Source organism: Spinacia oleracea, chromosome 4, assembly GCF_020520425.1.
Source record: "Spinacia oleracea cultivar Varoflay chromosome 4, BTI_SOV_V1, whole genome shotgun sequence".
NCBI lineage: Eukaryota > Viridiplantae > Streptophyta > Magnoliopsida > Caryophyllales > Amaranthaceae > Spinacia > Spinacia oleracea.
Window position 1 is genome coordinate 172,273,829 of NC_079490.1, and position 21,546 is coordinate 172,295,374.

At 42.0% G+C, this 21,546-nt stretch overlaps 2 protein-coding genes across 3 annotated transcripts; one reads left to right on the forward strand and one right to left on the reverse strand.

Annotated features, from left to right (window-relative positions):
- The first annotated feature begins 458 nt into the window (after positions 1–458).
- On the forward strand, positions 459–6,495 carry LOC110786634 (uncharacterized). Of its 2 annotated transcripts, none has more exons than XM_021991194.2 (5): positions 459–971; positions 1,929–2,381; positions 2,912–3,049; positions 4,743–4,991; positions 5,973–6,495. In XM_021991194.2, the coding sequence occupies exons 1-5, from the start codon at positions 546–548 to the stop codon at positions 6,093–6,095; spliced, it is 1,389 nt and encodes a 462-aa protein (XP_021846886.1). In that variant the 5' UTR covers positions 459–545; the 3' UTR covers positions 6,096–6,495. The 2 variants fall into 2 exon arrangements, with proteins under 2 accessions (XP_021846886.1, XP_021846887.1); XM_021991195.2 differs by having other exon boundaries at positions 4,752–4,991; positions 5,973–6,406.
- An 11,237-nt stretch (positions 6,496–17,732) lies between these two features.
- Positions 17,733–19,574, reverse strand: LOC110786593 (uncharacterized). Its single transcript, XM_021991145.2, has one exon. The coding sequence runs from the start codon at positions 19,572–19,574 to the stop codon at positions 17,733–17,735; it is 1,842 nt and encodes a 613-aa protein (XP_021846837.2).
- Between the last annotated feature and the right edge of the window lie 1,972 nt (positions 19,575–21,546).

Genomic DNA, 21,546 nt, shown 5'->3' on the forward strand with positions numbered 1-21,546 from the left:
AAACTTATATTATTTGAACTTCAATTAAAATTATCCGAACTTATTAAAATGAGTCAAAATAAATTGAAGCATAGCCATAGGTAATCACAAATTCTTATTTACATGAGGTGTACGATAAATATTGTACACCGAAGTTAAAGTTGACGTAAAATGCTTAAAAGTCACCATTATATATGTAAAAGTTATCTACTTTTTAGTAATAAAAATTTTCATTTTAATAAAAAATACTTATTCAAAATCACTAATAATGTATAAATTAATCATTTAACACTTTAAAATATTTATCTATTAATTTTTTTTATTAGTATAAAAGTTAGAGAAAAATGGGTAAAAGTTAAAGAAAATTGGATTTAAAGTCATGTAGGTGCACAATAAATTTATTGTACAACTTGTGCACGCAAGACCTTTTGATAAATAATTAGGTATGGTTTGTCAATAAAAAGAGAAATTAATAATCCCCTTGTCAATTTTTGTTGAGTGTTGACCCCTATCCCCTTGATACACCACCTGAAACTAAGCAAAAACCCCACTAAAACTCCATTAAAATGGAATCTCTAATAAGCTGCAGAACCAGACCCATATTCTTCCTCTTCTTCAATCTCTACTTTCTATCTCTCCTTTTCACTGCAATCACAGCAATCCAAAATCCATCATCATCTTCTTCATCAATCATCTCCAGATTTCAAGAATACCTTCGAATTAACACTGCTCAACCAAACCCCAATTACTATGTAGCTGCTGATTTCATCCTTTCTCAAGCTAAATCGTTATCTCTTGAATCCCAGACTATTGAATTTGTCAAAAATAAACCCTTAATTTTGATCAAATGGCCTGGGAAAAACCCAAATTTACCCTCAGTTCTTCTTAATTCTCACACCGATGTCGTTCCGGTGGAATCCCAGAAGTGGATTCATGACCCTTTTGGTGCCCATATCGACTCTCAGGGCAACATTTATGCCAGAGGCTCTCAGGTAATAATTCCAATTAATTTATTTTCTCTTACTCTATCGTGTAATTAATTTCATTTAGTTGATAATTTCATAAATATAGGGATGCTTGCCTTTTTTATGGTTTATTGTTTTGGAATTTTTGGAGATAAACCTTGTGGTGTGTAGTCAGATTGTGGGTCTATTAATCTTTGACTTTTTATTGTTGCCGCTGACATGATTGAAACAATGTAGTTGAACCAATGAATGTCAACATGTATTTCTTCTTTCCGGATTTGGTTGTTGCATTACTAGTTCAAATTTCACTATCTACGGACTATTACTTTTGGAGGGAGGGAGTACGTTTTATAATGGCTTGAAATAGTGGGTTGTGGAGTTGATCACAAGGAAGAGATTGTGGGTCTGTTTGAAGGTGTAAGAGGAGGGTTGTAGAGAAAATGTTGTGTTTAGTAATGAGAACTGCTGGTTGTAACAGGATTGAACTTTATTTGAATCTGAATACTGTATACTTGTTTCCTGAAGTTATGTTAGGGAGTTCGAGTTACAAGGAAGCGAAGGCATTGAAATAGTTTCTTTTTGATTAAGGTTTTGTCTTTGTAGAAAGTGCAAGATGTATCTTGTTCTTTACTCATTTGTTTATCAATGTTTATGAATTGTGATACATTGCTTATGAGCCTTGTGTTCACTTCCAATGGAGTAAAAAAAATTGTTTTTTTTATTTTTACTTTTGAGTTATAATGTCTTAAAATGGGTTGTTAAACTGCATTTACTTGTTTGTTGTAAAGTAACAAACACCTGCTGCATATCGGAATAATGGCCTATTTGAAACCACCACCTTCTAATCGCAGGGTTAAACCTGCGTACATCTATGATCTGTCACACCCTAAATCTCTCAAGGATGGGAACTTTTTAGAGACATATAGGTAATGTTGTTGTTGTTGTTGTATAGATTGCTAATTACCTTGTATGGGACCTGTGTAGGATATGAAATGTGTAGGTTTGCAGTACTTGGAAGCTATTCGGAAGCTGAAGGATTCTGGGTTTGAGCCCACTCGTACCATTTATTTGTCCTTTGTGCCGGATGAAGAGATTGGAGGGCATGATGGGGTGGAAAAGTTGGCCGAGTCTGATGTTTATAAAAAAATGAATGTGGCCTTTGTTCTGGATGAGGGACTTGCCTCACCAGGAGAGAAGTACCGGGCATTTTATGCAGAGAGATCACCGATGTGGACTGTGATAAAGGCTACTGGGGCACCCGGACATGGTGCTAAGTTGTATGATAATACAGCAATGGAGAATTTGTTAAAGAGTATTGAGATTATAAGAAGATTTCGAGCTTCACAATTTGATATGGTAAAGGCTGGTTTGAAAGCTGAAGGAGAAGTGGTCTCGGTGAATATGGTGTTTCTGAAAGCTGGCACTCAAACTCCAACTGTAAGTCTCTGTCCTGATTTATCTTCCTCCTTTTATCTTCTTTGAATGTGGAATTTTTAGTTCAGCTTATTAGGCCTTCTATCCTGCTCTTTTCATCTTCTTTCTTCTCCTTATGAAAGCTTTTGGATGGAAGCATGGAGCATGTGGGAGAAACTAGTTATGCCGATGAGGGGAGGTTTAGGATCTAGACATAAAAGTGCTTATATAATTTCTTAGGAACCAAATAGGTAATTTTGTCTCTCATACTTGAAGGATGCCTGTTGTAGCTCATAGTGACAACTTCAGTACTCTTTGTTTAGTGATATACCCAAATTATCCACCAGAAGTTGCATTTCATGTCAGCGTCAATTTGCTTGTTGAAAAATGCGATTCTGACACCTTTGCAGGGTCTAATTTCTGGGGAAGGTCAGAGAGACAGGGACAAAGTAATGTTGAATTACTATTATAGTACTCGATAGTAGGATGATCGACCATAATATTTTATACCTTCGTTCAAGTTCTAATGTGGAGATTTCCTTCCTGTCTATCAGGGTTTCGTCATGAACTTGCAACCTTCTGAAGCTGAAGCAGGGTTTGATATTCGGGTTCCACCAACAGCTGATCAAGAAGCCCTTTTGAAACGTATTGCTGAGGAGTGGGCCCCTGCATCGCGTAACATGACATTTGAGGTTGTAATTACTTTTTGAAGGACTTTCTGGTTTTCCTGATAATCTATAAAACATCAACCTATTAATCTCCCCTCCTCCAAAATCTTTGAAGAATTATACTTCCTCTGTTTCACAAAGATGCATCATGTTGACTTTCTATACTATGTTAACTATGATCATCTATATCTTTAATTACATATAAATAAAAATGATAAGAATTAGATATTTTGAAAAATATGTTTGAGATTAACCCAATAACAATTAAAAATACAAAATCTGTCTTCATATCATATCGTAGTAGTAATAAATGTGGTCAAAGTTAGTAACTGAATTGTGTGAAAAGTCAATATGATGCATTTATTAAGAAAAGGAGGAAGTATGTGATTTGTTTATTTCATGTTTCTTTATACGACAAGAGTTTAGTACTCCTAACATTTCGATAACAAGCCATATGGGTAGCTATGTGTCATGGCTAGTGATTAAACTGTGAGCCTGGGAGGGCGCCGGAAACTATGGATTCTTCCTCTGTGGTCTGTATCAAATGGTTTTTGTTTTGATCGCCACGGCTTGTTTTAGGTTATCCACCCTTTTGGTGTACTACATCTTCTAGAATTTTCTTCTTAGATTTCACGTTCCAGTATGATCGTAGTGCCTAAAGGACAAAAGAATGGCAGAAGTCCCATTTTTCAACAGTTTAAGATTTTGAATCCAATGAGAATAAATTGAAAGAGGAAATCGTATTGTACGAGCTGGTCACTTTGTACTGTAGATGTTACAGTTGTATTAGGGTTATTTGGTCAAGAGTATATTTGACAACTGTTCTGTTCGACTTGTTTTGACTTATTTCACACATAATAAGTTCAGTTAAGTTCAGATAAGTTCAGATAATATAAGTTCAGCAAAAATAAGATTTTTCCAGACGTTATCACACACAAATAAGTTTATTTCAGATAAAATAAAATAAGTTAAGATAAGTTCAGTTAAGTTCAGATAAGTTCAGTTAAATTCAGATAATATAAGTTCAGTCAAAATAAGTCCAATAGAACGGAGCCTTAAGTAGATTTGAAATACTTCAATGTATGTGACTTGTAGAGTTATAGTGTTTGGCAAAGTGTAAATTGAATGAGTATTGCTTTACTGAACTTATTTCCAAATACTGCTCCTATCAGCATTTCTAAACTTAGACTGGGCTAAAATTACATCACGCCTAAAATAAACTTATCCTTAAGTGTGCAGAGATAACTTTGTCCACAATTCGTAAAGTTACATCACGCCTAAAATTTATATTTTTCATGCTTAAAATTGTGTTTGTTAATTGTCAACTGGTAACTTACTGAATATTTTCTGTAGAATCTTCTGTTATTTTCTGTTAGTAAATCTACTGTTATTTCCTGTTAGTAAATCTACTGTTATTTCTGTTAGTAAATCTACTGTTATTTCCTGTTAGTAAATCTACTGTTATTTTCTGTTAGTAAATCTACTGTTATTTCCTGTTAGTAAATCTACTGTTATTTCCTGTTAGTAAATCTACTGTTATTTTCTGTTTGTCAAACATATTAAAGCAATGTGCTGCAGTTGATGCTTAAATTACTAATGCTCTGGATTATTTGCTCTTCACCAAACAGACCCAAAGTATATTGAAGATGATATAGAGTAAAAATGAGCTTTTTTTTGATATTATTTTGCTTTTGCCACTTGACTAATACAAATTTAGTATGGCCAGTTTAAGCAGAAGCAATCTGTTCTTGACAATTTTGGCAACCCAGCTCTGACTGCTGCTGACAATTCGAACCCGTGGTGGGTCCTTTTAGAAGAGGCTGTTCGCAGTGCTGGTGCACAACTTGAAAAGCCGGAAATTTTTCCTGCTTCTACAGATTGTCGTTACTTCAGGCGACAAGGCCTGCCTGCTATTGGTTTCTCGCCTATGGCAAATACTCCAATTCTACTACATGACCACAATGAGGTACGGAACAGTATTGTCTTCTTCTATTCCTTTCCTTGTCTTTGTTGAAATTATAATAGAAAAATTATACTAATTAAATTACATCAAAAACCTTTTATAGGCAATTATAAACATAATTGCTAGAGGTGGAATAACCCATTACTGCCCAGTGCCCACTAATAATATTCATAACTGATCATGTTCCTAAAATTAAGGATTACTAACACACTAATTTTGAGCATAACTTTTAACAGTATTGAGTGCAATAAATCTACTTTGGTCTACTTGTATGTAATTTCTATTTCTGTGACTGTTCATAAGAGATCCATGCCTGGACTCAATCCCATGATGATATTCAGAACCCTATCTGTTGTCTATGTGAAATGGTTTCCTTAAGTCTTAAAACCCGAACCAGTGAAGATTTTGCTTTCCCTCTATCAATTTATCACGAATGTTGGTCTGTTTGACATCTGTATATTTGGGATGGAAGGGATGACCAACTATCTCCATCTCATAGTCTAGCAAGTTAGTACATTCATTCATGGGATTTTTAATTTCATTCTTTTCGGGGAGGTGGGGGGTTGAGTGGGTGGGTTCATGGGATTCACATAGGTCAATACATTTTTTTCAGACATTTTCACACACAAATAAGTTTGTTTCAGACAAAATAAGTTTTTTGTCAGATAATATAAGTTCAGACAAAATAAGTCGAATAGAACAAAGACTAAGATAACATATTTTCTGGTGCAAGCCGTGCAACAAGTAGATATCAGACAGAGACGACAGAAGTTAGAATTCATGTTCCTGATTAACAAAAATAACAAGTAACCTTTTAATTGTTCATTTGTTCTCAAAAGTGCTGGCAGAAATAGCAACCAATTCCTGCCCCCCTCTATTGAATTCCATTTTGGAATGATTTCAAGGCTACCTGAGTTAGTTTCTTGGTCAGTACAATCAATCGACTTCTCGATTTCCGACAACTTTTCCCTTTTTTTTTCACAGTTTTTAAACCAAGCAGAGTATCTAAAAGGAGTCGACATATATGTGTCTATCATCAAAGCTTATGCATCCTATGACGAGCATGCAGAGGCTACAAAAGAATCCAGCTCCAGGGATGAGTTATAAGAACTCGGCATCACTATTCTGCAGACAATTGCACTCTTCCAATTCCAAGTCCTTTCTATCCAATAACATTATCAGAAATTCAGAATTGATTTGCTCGATCGAGAAATAAGGTCAGTTTTTTTATTTTTTATTTTTTTTTTATTTTATCAGCCTGGTAAAATACTATTACTGTATTTGTGTAAAGTTGGAACTTCACACTTAGGTTTCAGAGAAACTTAACAGTTTTTATTGGGGTTGTGAATAATGTGGCAAAACTAAACTCACTGACTTACACTTACCAGTGCGTATAAAGTTCCTTTCATTCCATATAATTTTCAGATTTCAATGATTGCGAAGAAAATGTATATAATACAGGTAAATCAGAAATCTAAGGGAGTGTTTGGTTTGGTTTGGTGTAAAAGTTTCTACTTTTTATATTCAAATGATTTAATAGCCTAATAGCTGCAACTCTGCAAGCTTTCAATCAAAGCTATTCCTTTAGCTTGGCGCGGCGAGTAGAGTGCATAAGTTTTCGAGTTAGAGAGAGGCGATCCGACGCTGAGCACAACAGAATGAAGAGGAATTTTGATAAGGACTTGCAAAAGTCGAGTAATCGCAAAAGTAAGGTCTTCAAATTGAGCCCACCTGCTGTTTTTGGCTTGCACATTTGATGCGATGCCTTTAAATCGATAGAAAGAGAAACTCGCTGGTATTCTTATTCTTGTCGTTTAGGGGTTTTAGCTCGATGAGTTTCTGCTATTCATTTCCTCTTTGATTAACCGCCTTTTCCGCTTGTGCTTCTAAGACCTAGAACTCAGAAGTCAACGAACGGACGTGCTGCAACCTAGGGATCGATCAAAGCACCTATCATTTCGCCACAACCACCAGCCGAATACAATCACTGCAGTTCCTTTTCGGGCGGCTGTAGGACGGACGACCACGACGAAACAAGGGAATGAAAGGTATTCAACCACACTAGAATGGGGTTTCACAAATTCTTATTTACAATGGGTGTACAATAAATATTGTACACCGGAGTAAAAGTTAACTTTAAATGCTTAAAAGTTATGCATATATATGTAAAAGTTATCTATTTTTCAATGATAAATTTTTTCATTTTAGTAAAACTTATTTCTTCAAAATAACTAATAATGTATAAAATTAATCATTTAACTCTTTAAAATATTTATCTATCAATTTTTTTTATTAATATAAAAGTTAATCAAAATTAGGTTAAAGTTACAAAAAAAATGGTTAAAGTTATCTTGGTGTATAATAAATTTGCGCGCAAGACCTTTTGAAAAGGTTTTTATGGAAAATAATTTTCGCCTTTTCAAATTTCAATTATTTTACGTTTGGTTTGACAAGGAATGAAAACCAAGTTTTCTTCTCCCAATGGTGGAGAAACCTTTTTCCATTTGAAAGGAAGGGAAATCACATTTTCCACTTTTCTTTGAATTTTCTTGTAAAAAACCAAACAAAGAAAAACTAGTTTGGAATTTGTTTTACGCCATACTAAACAGAGCCTTAATACACGTTTTAGGGAATAAACCCGGGAGTCAACAACCCTCCTCTCTCTCTCTCTATATATATATGTTCATGTATCCGTAGGCGATTCAGGTGTTTATAATATCAAACCATTGTTTTGAGAGGTGTCCATCGATTTATGCACAAATTCAGGGGGTTAAATTACAGTAAGGTGCCAATGCCCTGATGTTGGACAAGATCAAAGTACTACTCCGTACACGTTTATATTGCATAAAATTTTAACGCAAGTTGCGCAATCCATATAGATTATCCAAAAAATTAAATAAAAAGGACCTTGATTGAATGTAGATTTGCAACATTGAACAATGTCAAGTAACGTATTCCAGAAGGTAGGGCCTTCTCAAATCCCAATACCCTAACGCCGTGTCGGAAAACCAAAAATATTTATGAGATTAGCCCTAATAACAATTATCACAAACTTAATTTAATCTCTAATTCATTACTTGTTTACAAATTAAGTAATTAACACATCAATAACTGGGATCGACATGATGGACAAGTGGCTTCCTGGTTCTTGTAAGTCAAAGAAAGCAAACAGTCTTGATGAAAGATATGAGAGCAAGTGAGCTTAGCCAAATCGTGTGACTTGTTAAAGTCATCTAAACATATTGAGCAACAATTCTATTCATAACCCTTAAAGAAATTGACTCCACTCGCCTCTAGTCGGAATCTTAGATCACTACGAACCTCATTTTCATCCTCAACCTCTGGATCCTCTTCTTGGATCGCCTCCACCGCCGCCTCTGCCTCTGCCTCCTCTTCTTGAAACGCCGCCTCCATATACATGGGCTCCTGTTCATCATCATTGTTCCGAGTATGGAACTGGGAGGACGTTCCGAAGCACCTTGGCCCTGTCAAGCAGAGCAAACGTGAGCTAACCTCGGGGGTTTTACCGAGGAAACCCCCTCCGATGCCTAAGTCAGCAAATAGATAAGAAGTCTTTAGAGAGGGAATATAGAGAGAAGGTGGAGCAAGTACCGTGTGTAAGAATGTGTCCCATCATGAATGATGTGGGTGCTATTTATAGGCGTACTATTCTGTACTTTGGCCTACTTGGATGCCGCCACGTGTATGACGGCGATGTACTTTATTCCTCGTCGTTGTCGTTTAGCCTGCATGTCCCTTCTTGGACTGATGCAGCTTTGTCTAGCTCTGCTCTGTGTCTTTATACGTGATCTGGGGGGGTTTGATCTGCCTGGATCGCGTATGCTTGGTTTAGAACTTAGAGTCTTTCTTTGGCTTGGGTGTGTCCTGGGTGTCAGAGTTTGCTCTGCCAATAGTGTTCTGCCCTTGCCGGATATGACCCCGTACAACTAGTCCCTCAAGAGTAGATCTGACGTTTTAAGTCAGGTCTGCTCTTCTGCTCTTGCCGGATATGACCCCGTACAACTAGTCCCTCAGGAGTAGATCTGACGTTTTAAGTCAGGTCTGCTCTTCTGCTCTTGCCGGATATGACCCCGTACAACTAGTCCCTCAAGAGTAGATATGACTTTTTAAGTCAGGTCTGCTCTTCTGCTCTTGCCCCGGCCCTCTTGGGGCTGTAATGCTTGCTTTATTGGCCTTTTGCTCTTGCCCTGGCCCTCTTTTTTTTTTTTTTTTTTTTTATTTTTATATATATATATATATATTTTTTTTATTTTTTTTTATTTTTATTTTTTTTTAGTGTAGAATTTTGGGCGGGCTTTTTCTGGGGTGGAATGGTAAAAGATCTTTGTGGATTTTAACCGGCATTTCCTTGTGCCACGTGTCATCCATCTGAATAGTCAACTGGAATCGTCGCTCAATCTGGGCCGTCCTTCGTCAGGTTTGAGTTTGGTCGAATTGGGGTTTACACGTGTCCTACATCTTGCTTATGTAGTTGTATCGTTGCCCGAATCTCAACCGTTCTTTTTTTTTTTAAAAAGGTAACTTCTTCTTCTTCCTTTCATCTCCGTTTTTTACTTTCTCTCTCCTTGGTGTTTCTGAAGAGAGTTTTCGAGTGTTCCCACTTTTCGTTGCTTACTAACTGCAAAAAAGCTTCCCAAAATTTGATCTTTTGCTCATTTTCGTGTTTTTCATCGCCTTTTTGGTCGATTGTTGGTGTTTCTGTTGCTTGCGGTGGCCGTTCGTTCTCCTTGTTTTTCTTTTCCATTTCGCGAAGGGAGGTTTCCGGTTGCTGTGTTCCTTCTGATTCTGACCCTGTTCTCTTTTTCCGGTAAGTTACTATCTTTTGGTGTTTTTTCAAATCTCTTTTGCAGTTTCCGTTTGTTACTTGCGTGGATTTAATATTTCTGGAGATTTTTGGTTTCGATTTTTGGTTTTTCACCATTGTTGAGTGGTTGAGCTTCCGCCATTGTTGAGTAGCTTAGGTTTTTCATTTTTCCCCCCCTTTTTTTTTTTTTTTTTTTAATTTCTTTTTTTATATATGTATATTTACCTTGGTATCCTTTTTCTTTCTTGATGGCCTCCAGCTCACTATGTCTGATGCGTCTGATAGCCAAAACCTTAGTATTTCGGAAACACAAAGCGTTTCTTCTGTCTCTTATGTCACCTCTTCCCCTTCTTCTGTCTCTTTGTCTTCTGACGAGGAGACCCAGGCCTTTGCTGAGCACAGAACTAAGTCTATGCATGATGTATTGTCCCGTTCTGTGCCCGTTGCAATCCCTATTTCTTCTGACGACGAGTCTCCTGGGGAAAAATCTCTTTCCCCAGATGCGAGTGGTCCTGGGTGTACCACCTCTACAGCTGACCTGTCTCCTTCTTTCCGTCAAACTCTTAGGGAAATGCGCCATGACTATCTTTCCCGGATCGTTAGGATAAACCCGCCCTCTGATGCCCCCCCAGGGCTTGATGTTCAGCCTCTGACTGAAAAGGCCTGGCTGGACGATTTTGAGCAACTTGCTGGGGCTAACGAGTCTGACCTGTCTTTGCGTGTTTACAGACGTCGAGAATCTATTTTTCGCTCCATGATGGCAAATCATGTTACTATCTCTGTGGATGGGCAAGGTGATGGTGGGGATATTCTGGCTCAGATAAATGCGTCAAGGCCTTTTCCCAACTATGTAGAGGAGGACATTGTCCCTGGGGACTCCTCGCCTTTCTTGTCTGAGGCAGTTGCCTTTGGTCCGTTGCACGCGAAGTTGAACACCAAGTGGACCGATGATGCTCGGAAAGAGAATCATGCTGCTGTCGGGAAAGATTTCTATGGCCTGCCTGATGGTTACCAGCTCATAGTGCCTGCTGATGATGCCCGAATCACTCATCCTCCTAACGGGTGCATAGGTGTTTATGCGTACAGCTTGGATTTTGGCTTGCGCTTTCCTCTGGATCCTACATTAGTGAAGATTCTTCGTGCTTTTAATGTTTGTTTGGCCCAACTGCATCCTTTTGCTGTAAGGACGTTGATCAGCTACATTTGGGTCTGCCGATTCTTGGGCTTTCCCGAGACGCTTTCTCTGTGCAAGCGAGTACATCATCTGCGTAACAGTGGTACTGGTAACAAGATTGGTTGGTTTTCTGTTTATTGTAATCGTGGGAGATTGACCTGTCACGGCATGCCCACTGGCCAAAAAGAGTGGAAGGACAGGTTCTATTGGCTTTCTGTTCCAGCCGACTTTCCTGTTGCCCGGGGGTTTGTCCGGCCCCGAACTCGGTTGGAGGGAGTTGAGATTACAGATGGTGCTGCTCTGGAGGAGAGGGCTTTTGAGCATTTTGCATCTGAACCGAAGTTCAATACTTCTGGTAAGGAGGTTGGGCGGTTGCCCCGAGTGTGGCTCCTGCACTCAAGTTACGTTTTGCGCAACGATGTGTTGTCCGCTATGTTTCTCTGTTCTACCCACCCTCAAGGTTAGATCTGTTTTCTCTCTTCTTTTTTTTTTTATTATTTTTTTTTGTTTATTACTTCTTATCCTTTGTGTTTTTTAACCTCTTTCTCTCGCTTTTTTTTTTTTTTTTTTTTTTATGCTCCCAGGTCGTCGGTTTTTGAACCTTGAGGAATTGGGTGTTCGAGCTGATGGTTCTTTTATTTGCGCTGCCCCCCCGATCCTGCTTCGAATGGGTATCAAATCCTGGCTGACCAGATAGAGGGTAGCCGAAGAAGTTCTACACGCCGATCTGGTCGGGGTGGCGGTTCTGGCACCGTTTCTAGGGTGTCCCGAATTATTTCCTCTGTGCCCACCAGCTCTGTGAGCACTTCTGGTCGTCGGGGGCAGACTTCTCGCGGTATCTCCAGTCGGGGGGCTCTGTCTGGCTCTCGTCGTGACCGAGCTGATTTTGAGGCCGGAGTAGGAGCTCCGACAGAGGCTGTGGGTCATGATTTTGGGGAGGTAGCTGAAGAGGTGTGCGACCAGCCCGGTCGCTCTGGCTATGCGTCTGATCCTGTGGACATCGAAGCTGAGCAACCATTTGTGCAGCGTCCTGGAAAACAACCCAGGATTGAAAATGAAGCTGAGCTGCCTCGAGCTTTTCCTTCTGTGGCTGGCCCGAACCGTAGTAACACCTCTGGAAGTTCTCTTCGGCAGTTTTTAGAGCAGGAGCTTCAGGGGAACGATCTTGCTACTGATGACCTTGACCTGCATATCAGTGGTCGACATAGGGAGTTTGTTGAAAAAGAGTATCTTGACATTCGTCCCCAGGCCGATCCTGAACTGGCTGCTATTTTCTCTGGTCCCTCCGCTGAAGATCGTACTTTTGCTCCGCGCTGGGACGTATCGGAATCAGAGAGTTTATATGGGAATTATCCCGAGAAAGGCGGTACACTTGCCCTGAGGATGCTGAGAGGCCTGAAGTTGCCTAGTGACCTGCCTAAGGAGCGTTTGTATACCCCTGGTGCGAATGCATGCCAGAAAGTCATGGAGGTATACTTGGCTTACTTTTCTTTTCCTTTGGCATGTGAACTTGTTACATTCTTGCTCATAATGTTTATTTTCCCCCTCTTTTTTTTGTTGGTATGTCTTTTTAGTGTGGGAACGCTGTGCGTGAGTTGACAGAGGTTTTCATAGTCTACCAAAAGCGACTTGCTGCTAGTGCTGCCCATATAGAGGCCCAGAAGAAGAAAATTGAGGAGCTAACAGATGACCTGAAGGTGTCTTCGACTTGTCTAACTTCAGCCAATGATCAGTTGAAGCTCGTTACCGAAGAGCGTGACCAGTTGCAGAGTAGCTTTTCCCAGATCCAAATTGATCTGGTTGTTGAGCGGCAAAAAGTTGAAACTCTCCAGCAGGATTTCCTCCTTGTTGAGCAGACTCATGACAATGAAATGGCCCAACTGCAGAACTCCATTGAAGATCAACTTGCGGCTGCCGTTCGCGACTTCCGTCGGTCAGATGAGCAGTATGCTCTACGCACTCAAAGCTATGATGGCGGTTGGAAGGCTGCTTCGCTAATAGTGCAAGAGAAGCATCCTGATCTTGACTGGTCTCCTATCGAAGCTGCTTGGTTGGCTGGGCTCCATGTTGAACTTCTGAGAAAGAAGAGGGAGGCCGAGCAAGCGTCTTTGGCTGCGGGCGGTACGGTGCCAGAGGATGATGGGGTACCTGATCATTGTGTTGAAAATGCCCGCCCTGGGGAGTTGCCTCTGTCTGATGCTGAAGATAATGCTGGGCAATAATGGCACAGGCGGCTGTCCCCATGTTCATCTTGCACTACCTCAGCCAATGCATAGTTTATTTCTCTTAGTTGTTTTGTCCTCCCTGCGTGGAGAGTAAAAATTTGTTCTTGGAAATACTATTTATCGTTTTTAGTTTTGATCGACAGTGGCCATTTTGTAAGGCTGTACATTGCGTAAGTTTTTGAGGTATAGCCGCCGGTCCTATTGTTTGTTAGCTCGTCGTGCTTATGTTGCGTTTTACCTTGTTTTTCTACTTGCTATGTTTTTATTGTTTTGCTTTCCCCATATTTCCTTTTGACCTGCTTTGCGTGTTTGATTGTTCTGGCCTATTCTAGGCTGCGCACTGCCACTTTCAGTTTGGCTCTTGCCTTGTCCAAGCTTATGAGGTGTTACTGCTTATGGAGTATTGCCGTATTTTCTTCCAGCCCATTTCGGACTGCGTTTTGTTAAATTGCTCTGGCTTTGGCCAGGACAAAACTCAAGAAGTATTTTTATGTTCACTTCAACCTGTTTTGGACTGCGTATTGTTGAATTGTCCTGGCTTCGGCCAGGACAAAACTCGAGAAGTATTTTCGTATTTACTCCAGCCTACGTTGGGCTGCGCATCATTGAATTGTCCTGGCTTTGGCCAGGGCAAAACTCAAGAAGTGTTTTCTTGTTTACTCCAGCCTACGTTGGGCTGCGCATCATTGAATTGTCCTGGCTTTGGCCAGGGCAAAACTCAAGAAGTGTTTTCGTGTTTACTCCAGCCTACTTTGTGCTGCGCATCATTGAATTGTCCTGGCTTTGGCCAGGACAAAACTCAAGAAGTGTTTTCGCCTAAATCTCGTTGAGAAAAACTCATCCAATAACTTGGTTGATCAGACCAAGTTATTTGTGGATAGCGTTTTTTCTCTGTACGAGTTTTAGCCATTCACCTTTTACTTTTCTGAGAGACCTGACGCGTTTTCTTCTCATCGAAGGTAGCTGGGCCAATTTTTACTATGCTTGTAAGCGTGGAAAATTACAAAAGTAAAGAACTACTCTGGCTTCTATTGCCTTGTTATAGTATTAATTTCTTGTGTCTATACATAGTATTTCTTTAGCATGTTGGCATTCCAGCTGTTCTTCAATTCTCTTCCTTCCATCGTCATTAGATGGTACGAGCCTGGGGCTACTTCTTTTGTGATCTGGTAAGGTCCTTCCCAGTTGGCAGTGAATTTTCCTTCTGCCTTTCCCTTTCCAGTGGCAGCTGTTCTTCTGAGGACCAGATCCCCCACTTGCATAGGTCTGTGCTTTACCCTCTTGTTATATGCCCTGCTTATTTTTTCTTTGTTCGCTGCCAACCTGAGCTCTGCTTGCAGCCTGACCTCTGGTAAGAGATCTAATGCTTCCCTCATACGCTGCTCATTAGTGCTTTCCTCATAGTACTGCACTCTAAAGCTAGGTAGACCCACTTCGACAGGTAGGACCGCCTCAGCCCCAAAAGCTAGTTTGTAAGGACTTTCCCCTGTTGCTTCTTTCTCAGTGGTCCTGTTGGACCACAAGATCTCTGGAATAAGGTCGGCCCATGCACCCTTAAAATCTTCTACCTTCTTTCGCAGTGCTCTCAGGATTTGTTTATTTGCTGCCTCTGCCTGACCATTGCTCTGGGGATGGCATACAGATGCGTATGCGAATTTTATTCTTAGTTCAGCGCAGTAATCCTTTATAGGAGTGCAGTCGAACTGTGTTCCATGATCGAAGACTAAACTTTCTGGGATGCCGAACCTTGTCACAATGTTCTTCCAGATGAAGTCCTTCATCCGCTTGGCTGTTATGCTTTTAGTGGGCTCTGCCTCAATCCACTTAGTAAAATAGTCAACTGCCACGATCAGAAATTTTCTTCCCCCGCTTGCTGCTGTGAATGGTCCCAGAATATCCATTCCCCACTGGGCGAATGGTATAGGGTTGATGATTGGCTGTAAGTCATTAGAGGGCTGGTTGATCACTGGGGCGAATTTCTGGCACTTGTCGCACTTTTTAACATATGCTTGAGAATCACTTACCATGGTTGGCCAATAATATCCTGCTCTGAGAGCTTTCAAGGCTAATGTCCTGCCACCTTTGTGATTTCCACATATTCCCTCGTGTATTTCCTCAATGACTCGTTGCGACTCCTCTGTTGATACACATCTCAGCAGAGGCAAGGAAAAGGATTTCTTGTACAGTTTACCCTGGTAAATGACGAACCAATGCTCGTTTCGTTTTACTTTTTTCTGCTCTTGCTCTGCTGTGGGAAGGCCCCTTCCCAGCTTGTATGAGACTATACTGTCATACCACTGTGGCTCAGTGTCAATGAAGTTAACTGCAGGCTTTTTGTCAATGCTCTTTTCTTCCTGGACCTCTACCATCACTGTTCTTTCCAAGTCCTGTAACGTCGAACTTGCTAATTTGGATAAGGCCTCTGCTTGATTGTTCTCTGCCCTGGGAACCAGTTGAATCTCAAAGCTTTCTAGCTGGGCTACTGCTTCTTTCATCAAGGCCAAGTACCTCTGCATAGACGGTTCTCTGGCTTCATATTCACCTCTATATTGGCTGGCCACCAGCTGTGAATCGGTTTTGAGCACTATTTTCTTAGCATCTGCTGCTTTACACATCTGGATTCCTGCGATTGCCGCCTCATACTCTGCTTCGTTATTTGAAGCTTTGAATTTGAATTTTATAGCATATTCGAAAACGTTGCCTTCTGGTGATACCATTATGATACCTGCACCCGACCCTGTGACTGCAGCGGAGCCGTCTACCGAGATCTACCAAGTCCCCAATGGCTCTTCCTCCTCCTCGTATGATGCCTCTGCTATGAAATCTGCCAGTGCCTGTGCTTTTATGGCGGTTCTGGGTTTGTACTCGATGTCATATTCCGAGAGTTCCACCGCCCATTTCAGGAGTCTACCAGAAGTATCTAACCTTTGCAATGACTTCTCTAAAGGTTGATTAGTTAACACTTGCACTTTATGTGCATCAAAGTATGGTTTCAATTTCCTGGCAGCTATCATGATGGCAAAGGCCATTTTTTCAATCAGGGGGTACCTCTGTTCTGCGGGGTTAAGGATGTGGCTGACAAAGTAGACTGGCTGCTGGATTTTATCCTTCTCGACTACCAGAGCTGCTGCTACAGTTTTCTTGGAGGTAGAGATGTATAGCTGTAATATGTCCCCCACTTCTGGTCTGGCTATGGTTGGGAGGCTTTTCAAGTGGTTCTTCACCTCCTTGAATGCTTTCTCTTGCTCTTCTCCCCATTTAAACGTTTTGTTTCCCTTTAGCACCTGGAAAAAGGGAAGAGACTTATCCGCGGACTTGCTGATGAACCTGGTGAGTGCTGCCATTTTCCCAGTCAACCTCTGGATGTCTCGTATGTTTTTTGGTTGTGGTAGGTTGAGTATGGCCTCTACTTTTTCTGGATTGGCATCAATACCTCTTTCACTGACCAGGAACCCCAAAAATTTTCCTGACTTAACACCGAACACGCATTTTTTTGGGTTTAACTTCATACCAAATTGCCTCAATGTTGCAAAGGTTTCCTTCAGATCCTCAATGTGATCAACCTCCTTTTTGCTCTTGACTATGGAGTCATCTACATACACCTCCACGTTTCGGCCTTTTTGTCCTGCGAATATTTTGTCTACCAGTTTCTGGTATGTGGCCCCTGCATTCTTTAGACCAAACGGCATAGCCCTATAGTTGTAAACTCCAGCGTCTGTAATGAAGGCGGCTTTTTTCCGGTCTGATTCTAACAAACTGATCTGGTGATAGCCCGAAAAGGCATCCATGAAACTCAGCAGGGCATGCCCGCTGGTGGAATCCACCAGTTGATCTATCCTGGGTAGCGGGTAACAATCCTTCGGACAAGCCCTGTTTAGGTCTATAAAGTCTACGCACATTCTCCATTGACCATTCGCTTTCTTTACCATCACAACGTTAGCCAACCATTCTGGGTAGTCACACTCTTCTATGAATTTGGCTGCTAACAGTTTGCTGATCTCTTCCTGGATGGCTACATTTTTCTCTGTCGAAAAAGTTCTTTTCTTCTGTTTTACTGGCCTGACTTCTCTGTTAACATTCAACCTATGGACCATGACGCTGGGATCAATCCCTGGCATTTCATCAGCAGAGAAGGCAAATATGTCCGCGTGCTCTCGCAACAGATCGATGATATTTACCCTCAGGGAAAGGTCTATATCTGTGCCAATTCGGACTGTTCTGTCCTCTACTCTTTCTTCCAGTTCTATCTCTTCTGTTTCTTCTGCTGGGGCTGGCCTTAACAGTCCTTCTTCACGATGCTCAAAATTTTCCATGTCCAGTAGTGCGTCTTTTTTACGCTCTGCTCTCTTTCTCTTTCTGGACAAGGGAATGTCTGCCTCTGCCAGGGGTGGGGGTCTGGGTGGCTGTTTCAGGGCTGTGTGGTAGCATCTCTTGGCCTGCTCTTGGTTTCCCTTGACCTTAGCTGATCTGTTATCATTCGTTGTGTACATCATGGTGAGGTGATAAGTAGACACCACTGCTCATGCATCATGGATAAATGGTCTGCCCAGAATGGCGTTGTATGCTGCGGGTACTTTCACTATCATGAAATCAACCATGACATCCTTGATATCTTTCCCCTGCCCAATTTGGACAGGTAAGCTGACTATTCCTTCTGGTATCACTGTTGCCCCTGTGAAACCAATTACTGGGTAGTTAACTGGTTTTACGTGTTTTTCTTCAATCTGCAGCTCTTGGAAAGCTGGCCAGAATAGAATGTTTGCAGAGCTACCTCCGTCTATCAGAATTCGATGGATTTTTCTGTTAGCCACATCCAGAGCTAACACCATTGGGTCATCATGGGGATAAATTATGCCCTTACAATCATCTTCCGTAAAGGTGCACTGTGGGATTTTTGGAGGGGCAGGCCATTTTCCTGAGTTATGGTAATTAACCTGGTGTTTAAATTCGCTCACACTGGCCTTAGCACCGCTGGCTGTAGTACCAGCGTAAACTGGTCCTCCTGTTATGACCAGTATATCATTCGACCTCTTCTGATCTGCTGGGTGGTTCTGCTTTTGCTCTGTCTTTCTGTTATCAAATCGACCATCATCATCCCTGTTTTCGTAGGTCCTGCTATACGAGCTTTTTGCCTTAAATTGTGTTAGGTACCCCCTTCGGATCAGGTCCTCAATGTTGTCTTTCAAGTGAGTGCACTCCTCTGTGAGATGACCATGATCCTTGTGAAAATCACAGTACTTCTTCGTGTCCCTGTATTTGTTGTACATTTTCGGTGGTCTCTGCCATTTCTCATCCTCCTTGCTGATAGCAAAAATCTGGGTTCTGGATGCAACCAAAGGAGTGTATTCGTTGAATTTGCCTCGCTTTTCAGTTTTAAACTCATTACCTCTTCCTCTGACCTGCCCGTGCCAATCTTTTCTGGGCTGCTGATTTTCTCTTTTGTCTGGGTATTCTTTTTTGTACGGCTCTTTCTTGCTTTGACTACCGTAATTGTTCTCACTTGCCACATATCGTCGTGAGGTTGCTCTGCCAATCTCTTCACTTTTTATAAATTCATTTGCCTTCCCCAGTACCTCTGCCAGGGTTGTGAATGACTTTCTGCCCAGATAGCTCTTGAATTCTCCATCCCGCAGACCAGTCATCATAGCCAGGACTGCTACCTCTTGCTGTAACTTGGGTATATTCGATGCCTCCATATTAAATCTGGATATGTACTCCCTCAGAGATTCCTGAGGTCCTTGGATGACTGACATCAGCTCTCCTATCATCCTTTCTCTGGCAATGTTTGCCACATATTGGGTGCGAAACAAGATAGCTAACTGCCGGAAAGAGGTTATGGTGCCTTTGGGTATTTTACCAAACCAGCTCTGTGCTATCCCCTCCAGAGTGGAAGGGAAGACCTTACACCACATAGAGTCTGTGTTGGTATATAGCATCATATGTCCTCCAAAGGCAGAGAGGTGATTCGTTGGGTCTGACTTTCCGGAATATTTGCAGGTGGGCATTTTTATCTTTTCCATTTTTTCCGAGAGTATCTCATCACAGAAGGGGGAATTATCAGGTTTAACTATTGCTCGGGTGGGATTTGGCATACCTGACCCGGAGTGGTGCATCTGACTGGGTGCTTGTTCGGTCCTTGCTCTAGGTTGAGCTCTGCTAGGCGTGATACTTTCTGCCTCATATTCTTGGCTGTCAGCCCCTTCCATCTCCTGCTGCAGATTCCTCCTCCAGACGTTCGGACTATTTTGGGGTCTGGGACGTTTTCTCCTCTGCTCAACCTCAACCTCTGGGGCTGTTCTCATGACCTGGGCTTGTGGTGTTGTTTGAGTAAGGAAGGTCAGGACTTCTATGGCTGTGCGCATCTGGTCGGGTGAGAACTGTGCCCCCAATCGTGCTAGTGAGACACTGGTTGGAATTGGGATGCCCTAGCCCTGGCTAGGGGTTGCCATAGCTCTGGGTTGTGGTGTCTCTCTTGGCGGACCAAGACTCTGAGGCATGCCGAACAAAGGTACATTTGTGGTTCTCTGGTTGTTTCTTGAGGTGGGTGGTTCTATCTGCTGGATTATCGGTTCGCTTGACTCAGTCATTGTGTGAGAGGGTAGGTTTTTTAGAAGCAAGGTCTGGGAAGTCCCCTCCTTCTAGCGCCACTTGTTCCGAGTATGGAACTGTGAGGACGTTCCGAAGCACCTTGGTCCTGTCAAGCAGAGCAAACGTAAGCTAACCTCGGGGGTTTAACCGAGGAAACCCCCTCCGATGCCTAAGTCAGCAAATAGATAAGAAGTCTTTAGAGAGGGAATATAGAGAGAAGGTGGAGCAAGTACCGTGTGTAAGATTGTCTCCCATCATGAATGATGTGGTTGCTATTTATAGGCGTACTATTCTGTATTTTGGCCTATTTGGATGCCGCCACGTGTATGACGGCGATGTACTTTATTCCTTGTCGTTGTCGTTTAGCCTGTAGGTCCCTTTTTGGACTGATACGGCTTTGTCTAGCTCTGCTTTGTGTCTTTATACATGATCTGGGGGGGTTTGATCTGCCTGGACCGCGTATGCTTGGTTTAGAACTTAGAGTCTTTCTTTGGCTTGGGTGTGTCCTGGGTGTCAGAGTTTGCTCTGCCAATAGTGTTCTGCCCTTACCGGATATGACCCCGTACAACTAGTCCCTCAAGAGTAGATCTGACGTTTTAAGTCAGGTCTGCTCTTCTGCTCTTGCCGGATATGACCCCGTACAACTAGTCCCTCAAGAGTAGATCTGACGTTTTAAGTCAGGTCTGCTCTTCTGCTCTTGCCCCGGCCCTCTTGGGGCTGTAATGTTTGCTTTATTGGCCTTTTTTTTTTTTAGTAGCCCCAAGAGGGCCGGGGCAAGAGCAGAAGAGCAGACCTGACTTAAAACGTCAGATCTACTCTTGAGGGACTAGTTGTACGGGGTCATATCCGGCAAGAGCAGAAGAGCAGACCTGACTTAAAACGTCAGATCTACTCTTGAGGGACTAGTTGTACGGGGTCATATCCGGTAAGGGCAGAACACTATTGGCAGAGAAAACTCTGACACCCAGGACACACCCAAGCCAAAGAAAGACTCTAAGTTCTAAACCAAGCATACGCGGTCCAGGCAGATCAAACTCCCCCAGATCATGTATAAAGACACAAAGCAGAGCTAGACAAAGCCGCATCAGTCCAAGAAGGGACCCACAGGCTAAACGACAACGACAAGGAATAAAGTACATCGCCGTCATACACGTGGCGGCATCCAAATAGGCCAAAGTACAGAATAGTACGCCTATAAATAGCAACCACATCATTCATGATGGGAGACATTCTTACACACGGTACTTGCTCCACCTTCTCTCTATATTCCCTCTCTAAAGCCTTCTTATCTATTTGCTGACTTAGGCATCGGAGGGGGTTTCCTCGGTTAAACCCCCGAGGTTAGCTTACGTTTGCTCTGCTTGACAGGACTAAGGTGCTTCGGAACGTCCTCACAGTTCCATACTCGGAACAAGTGGCGCTAGAAGGAGGGGACTTCCCAGACCTTGCTTCTAAAAAACCTACCCTCTCACACAATGACTGAGTCAAGCAAATCGATAATCCAGCAGATAGAACCACCCACCTCAAGAAACAACCAGAGAACCACAAATGTACCTTTGTTCGGCATGCCTCAGAGTCTTGGTCCGCCAAGAGAGACACCACAACCCAGAGCTATGGCAACCCCTAGCAAGGGCCAGGGCATCCCAATTCCAACCAGTGCCTCACTAGCACGATTGGGGGCACAGTTCTCACCCGACCAGATGCGCACAGCCATAGAAGTCCTGACCTTCCTTACTCAAACAACAC

What these genes read in the sequence shown, in the direction of transcription:
- LOC110786634 (XM_021991194.2), top strand. Translation starts at nt 546, where the DNA reads ATGGAATCTCTAATAAGCTGCAGAACCAGACCCATATTCTTCCTCTTC. An exon ending in TTTATGCCAGAGGCTCTCAG is followed by an intron (nt 972 to 1,928) that starts GTAATAATTCCA and finishes GGACCTGTGTAG; the next exon opens with GATATGAAATGTGTAGGTTT. An exon ending in TACTACATGACCACAATGAG is followed by an intron (nt 4,992 to 5,972) that starts GTACGGAACAGT and finishes TTTTTTTCACAG; the next exon opens with TTTTTAAACCAAGCAGAGTA.
- LOC110786593 (XM_021991145.2), bottom strand. Translation starts at nt 19,574, where the DNA reads ATGCGCACAGCCATAGAAGTCCTGACCTTCCTTACTCAAACAACACCA.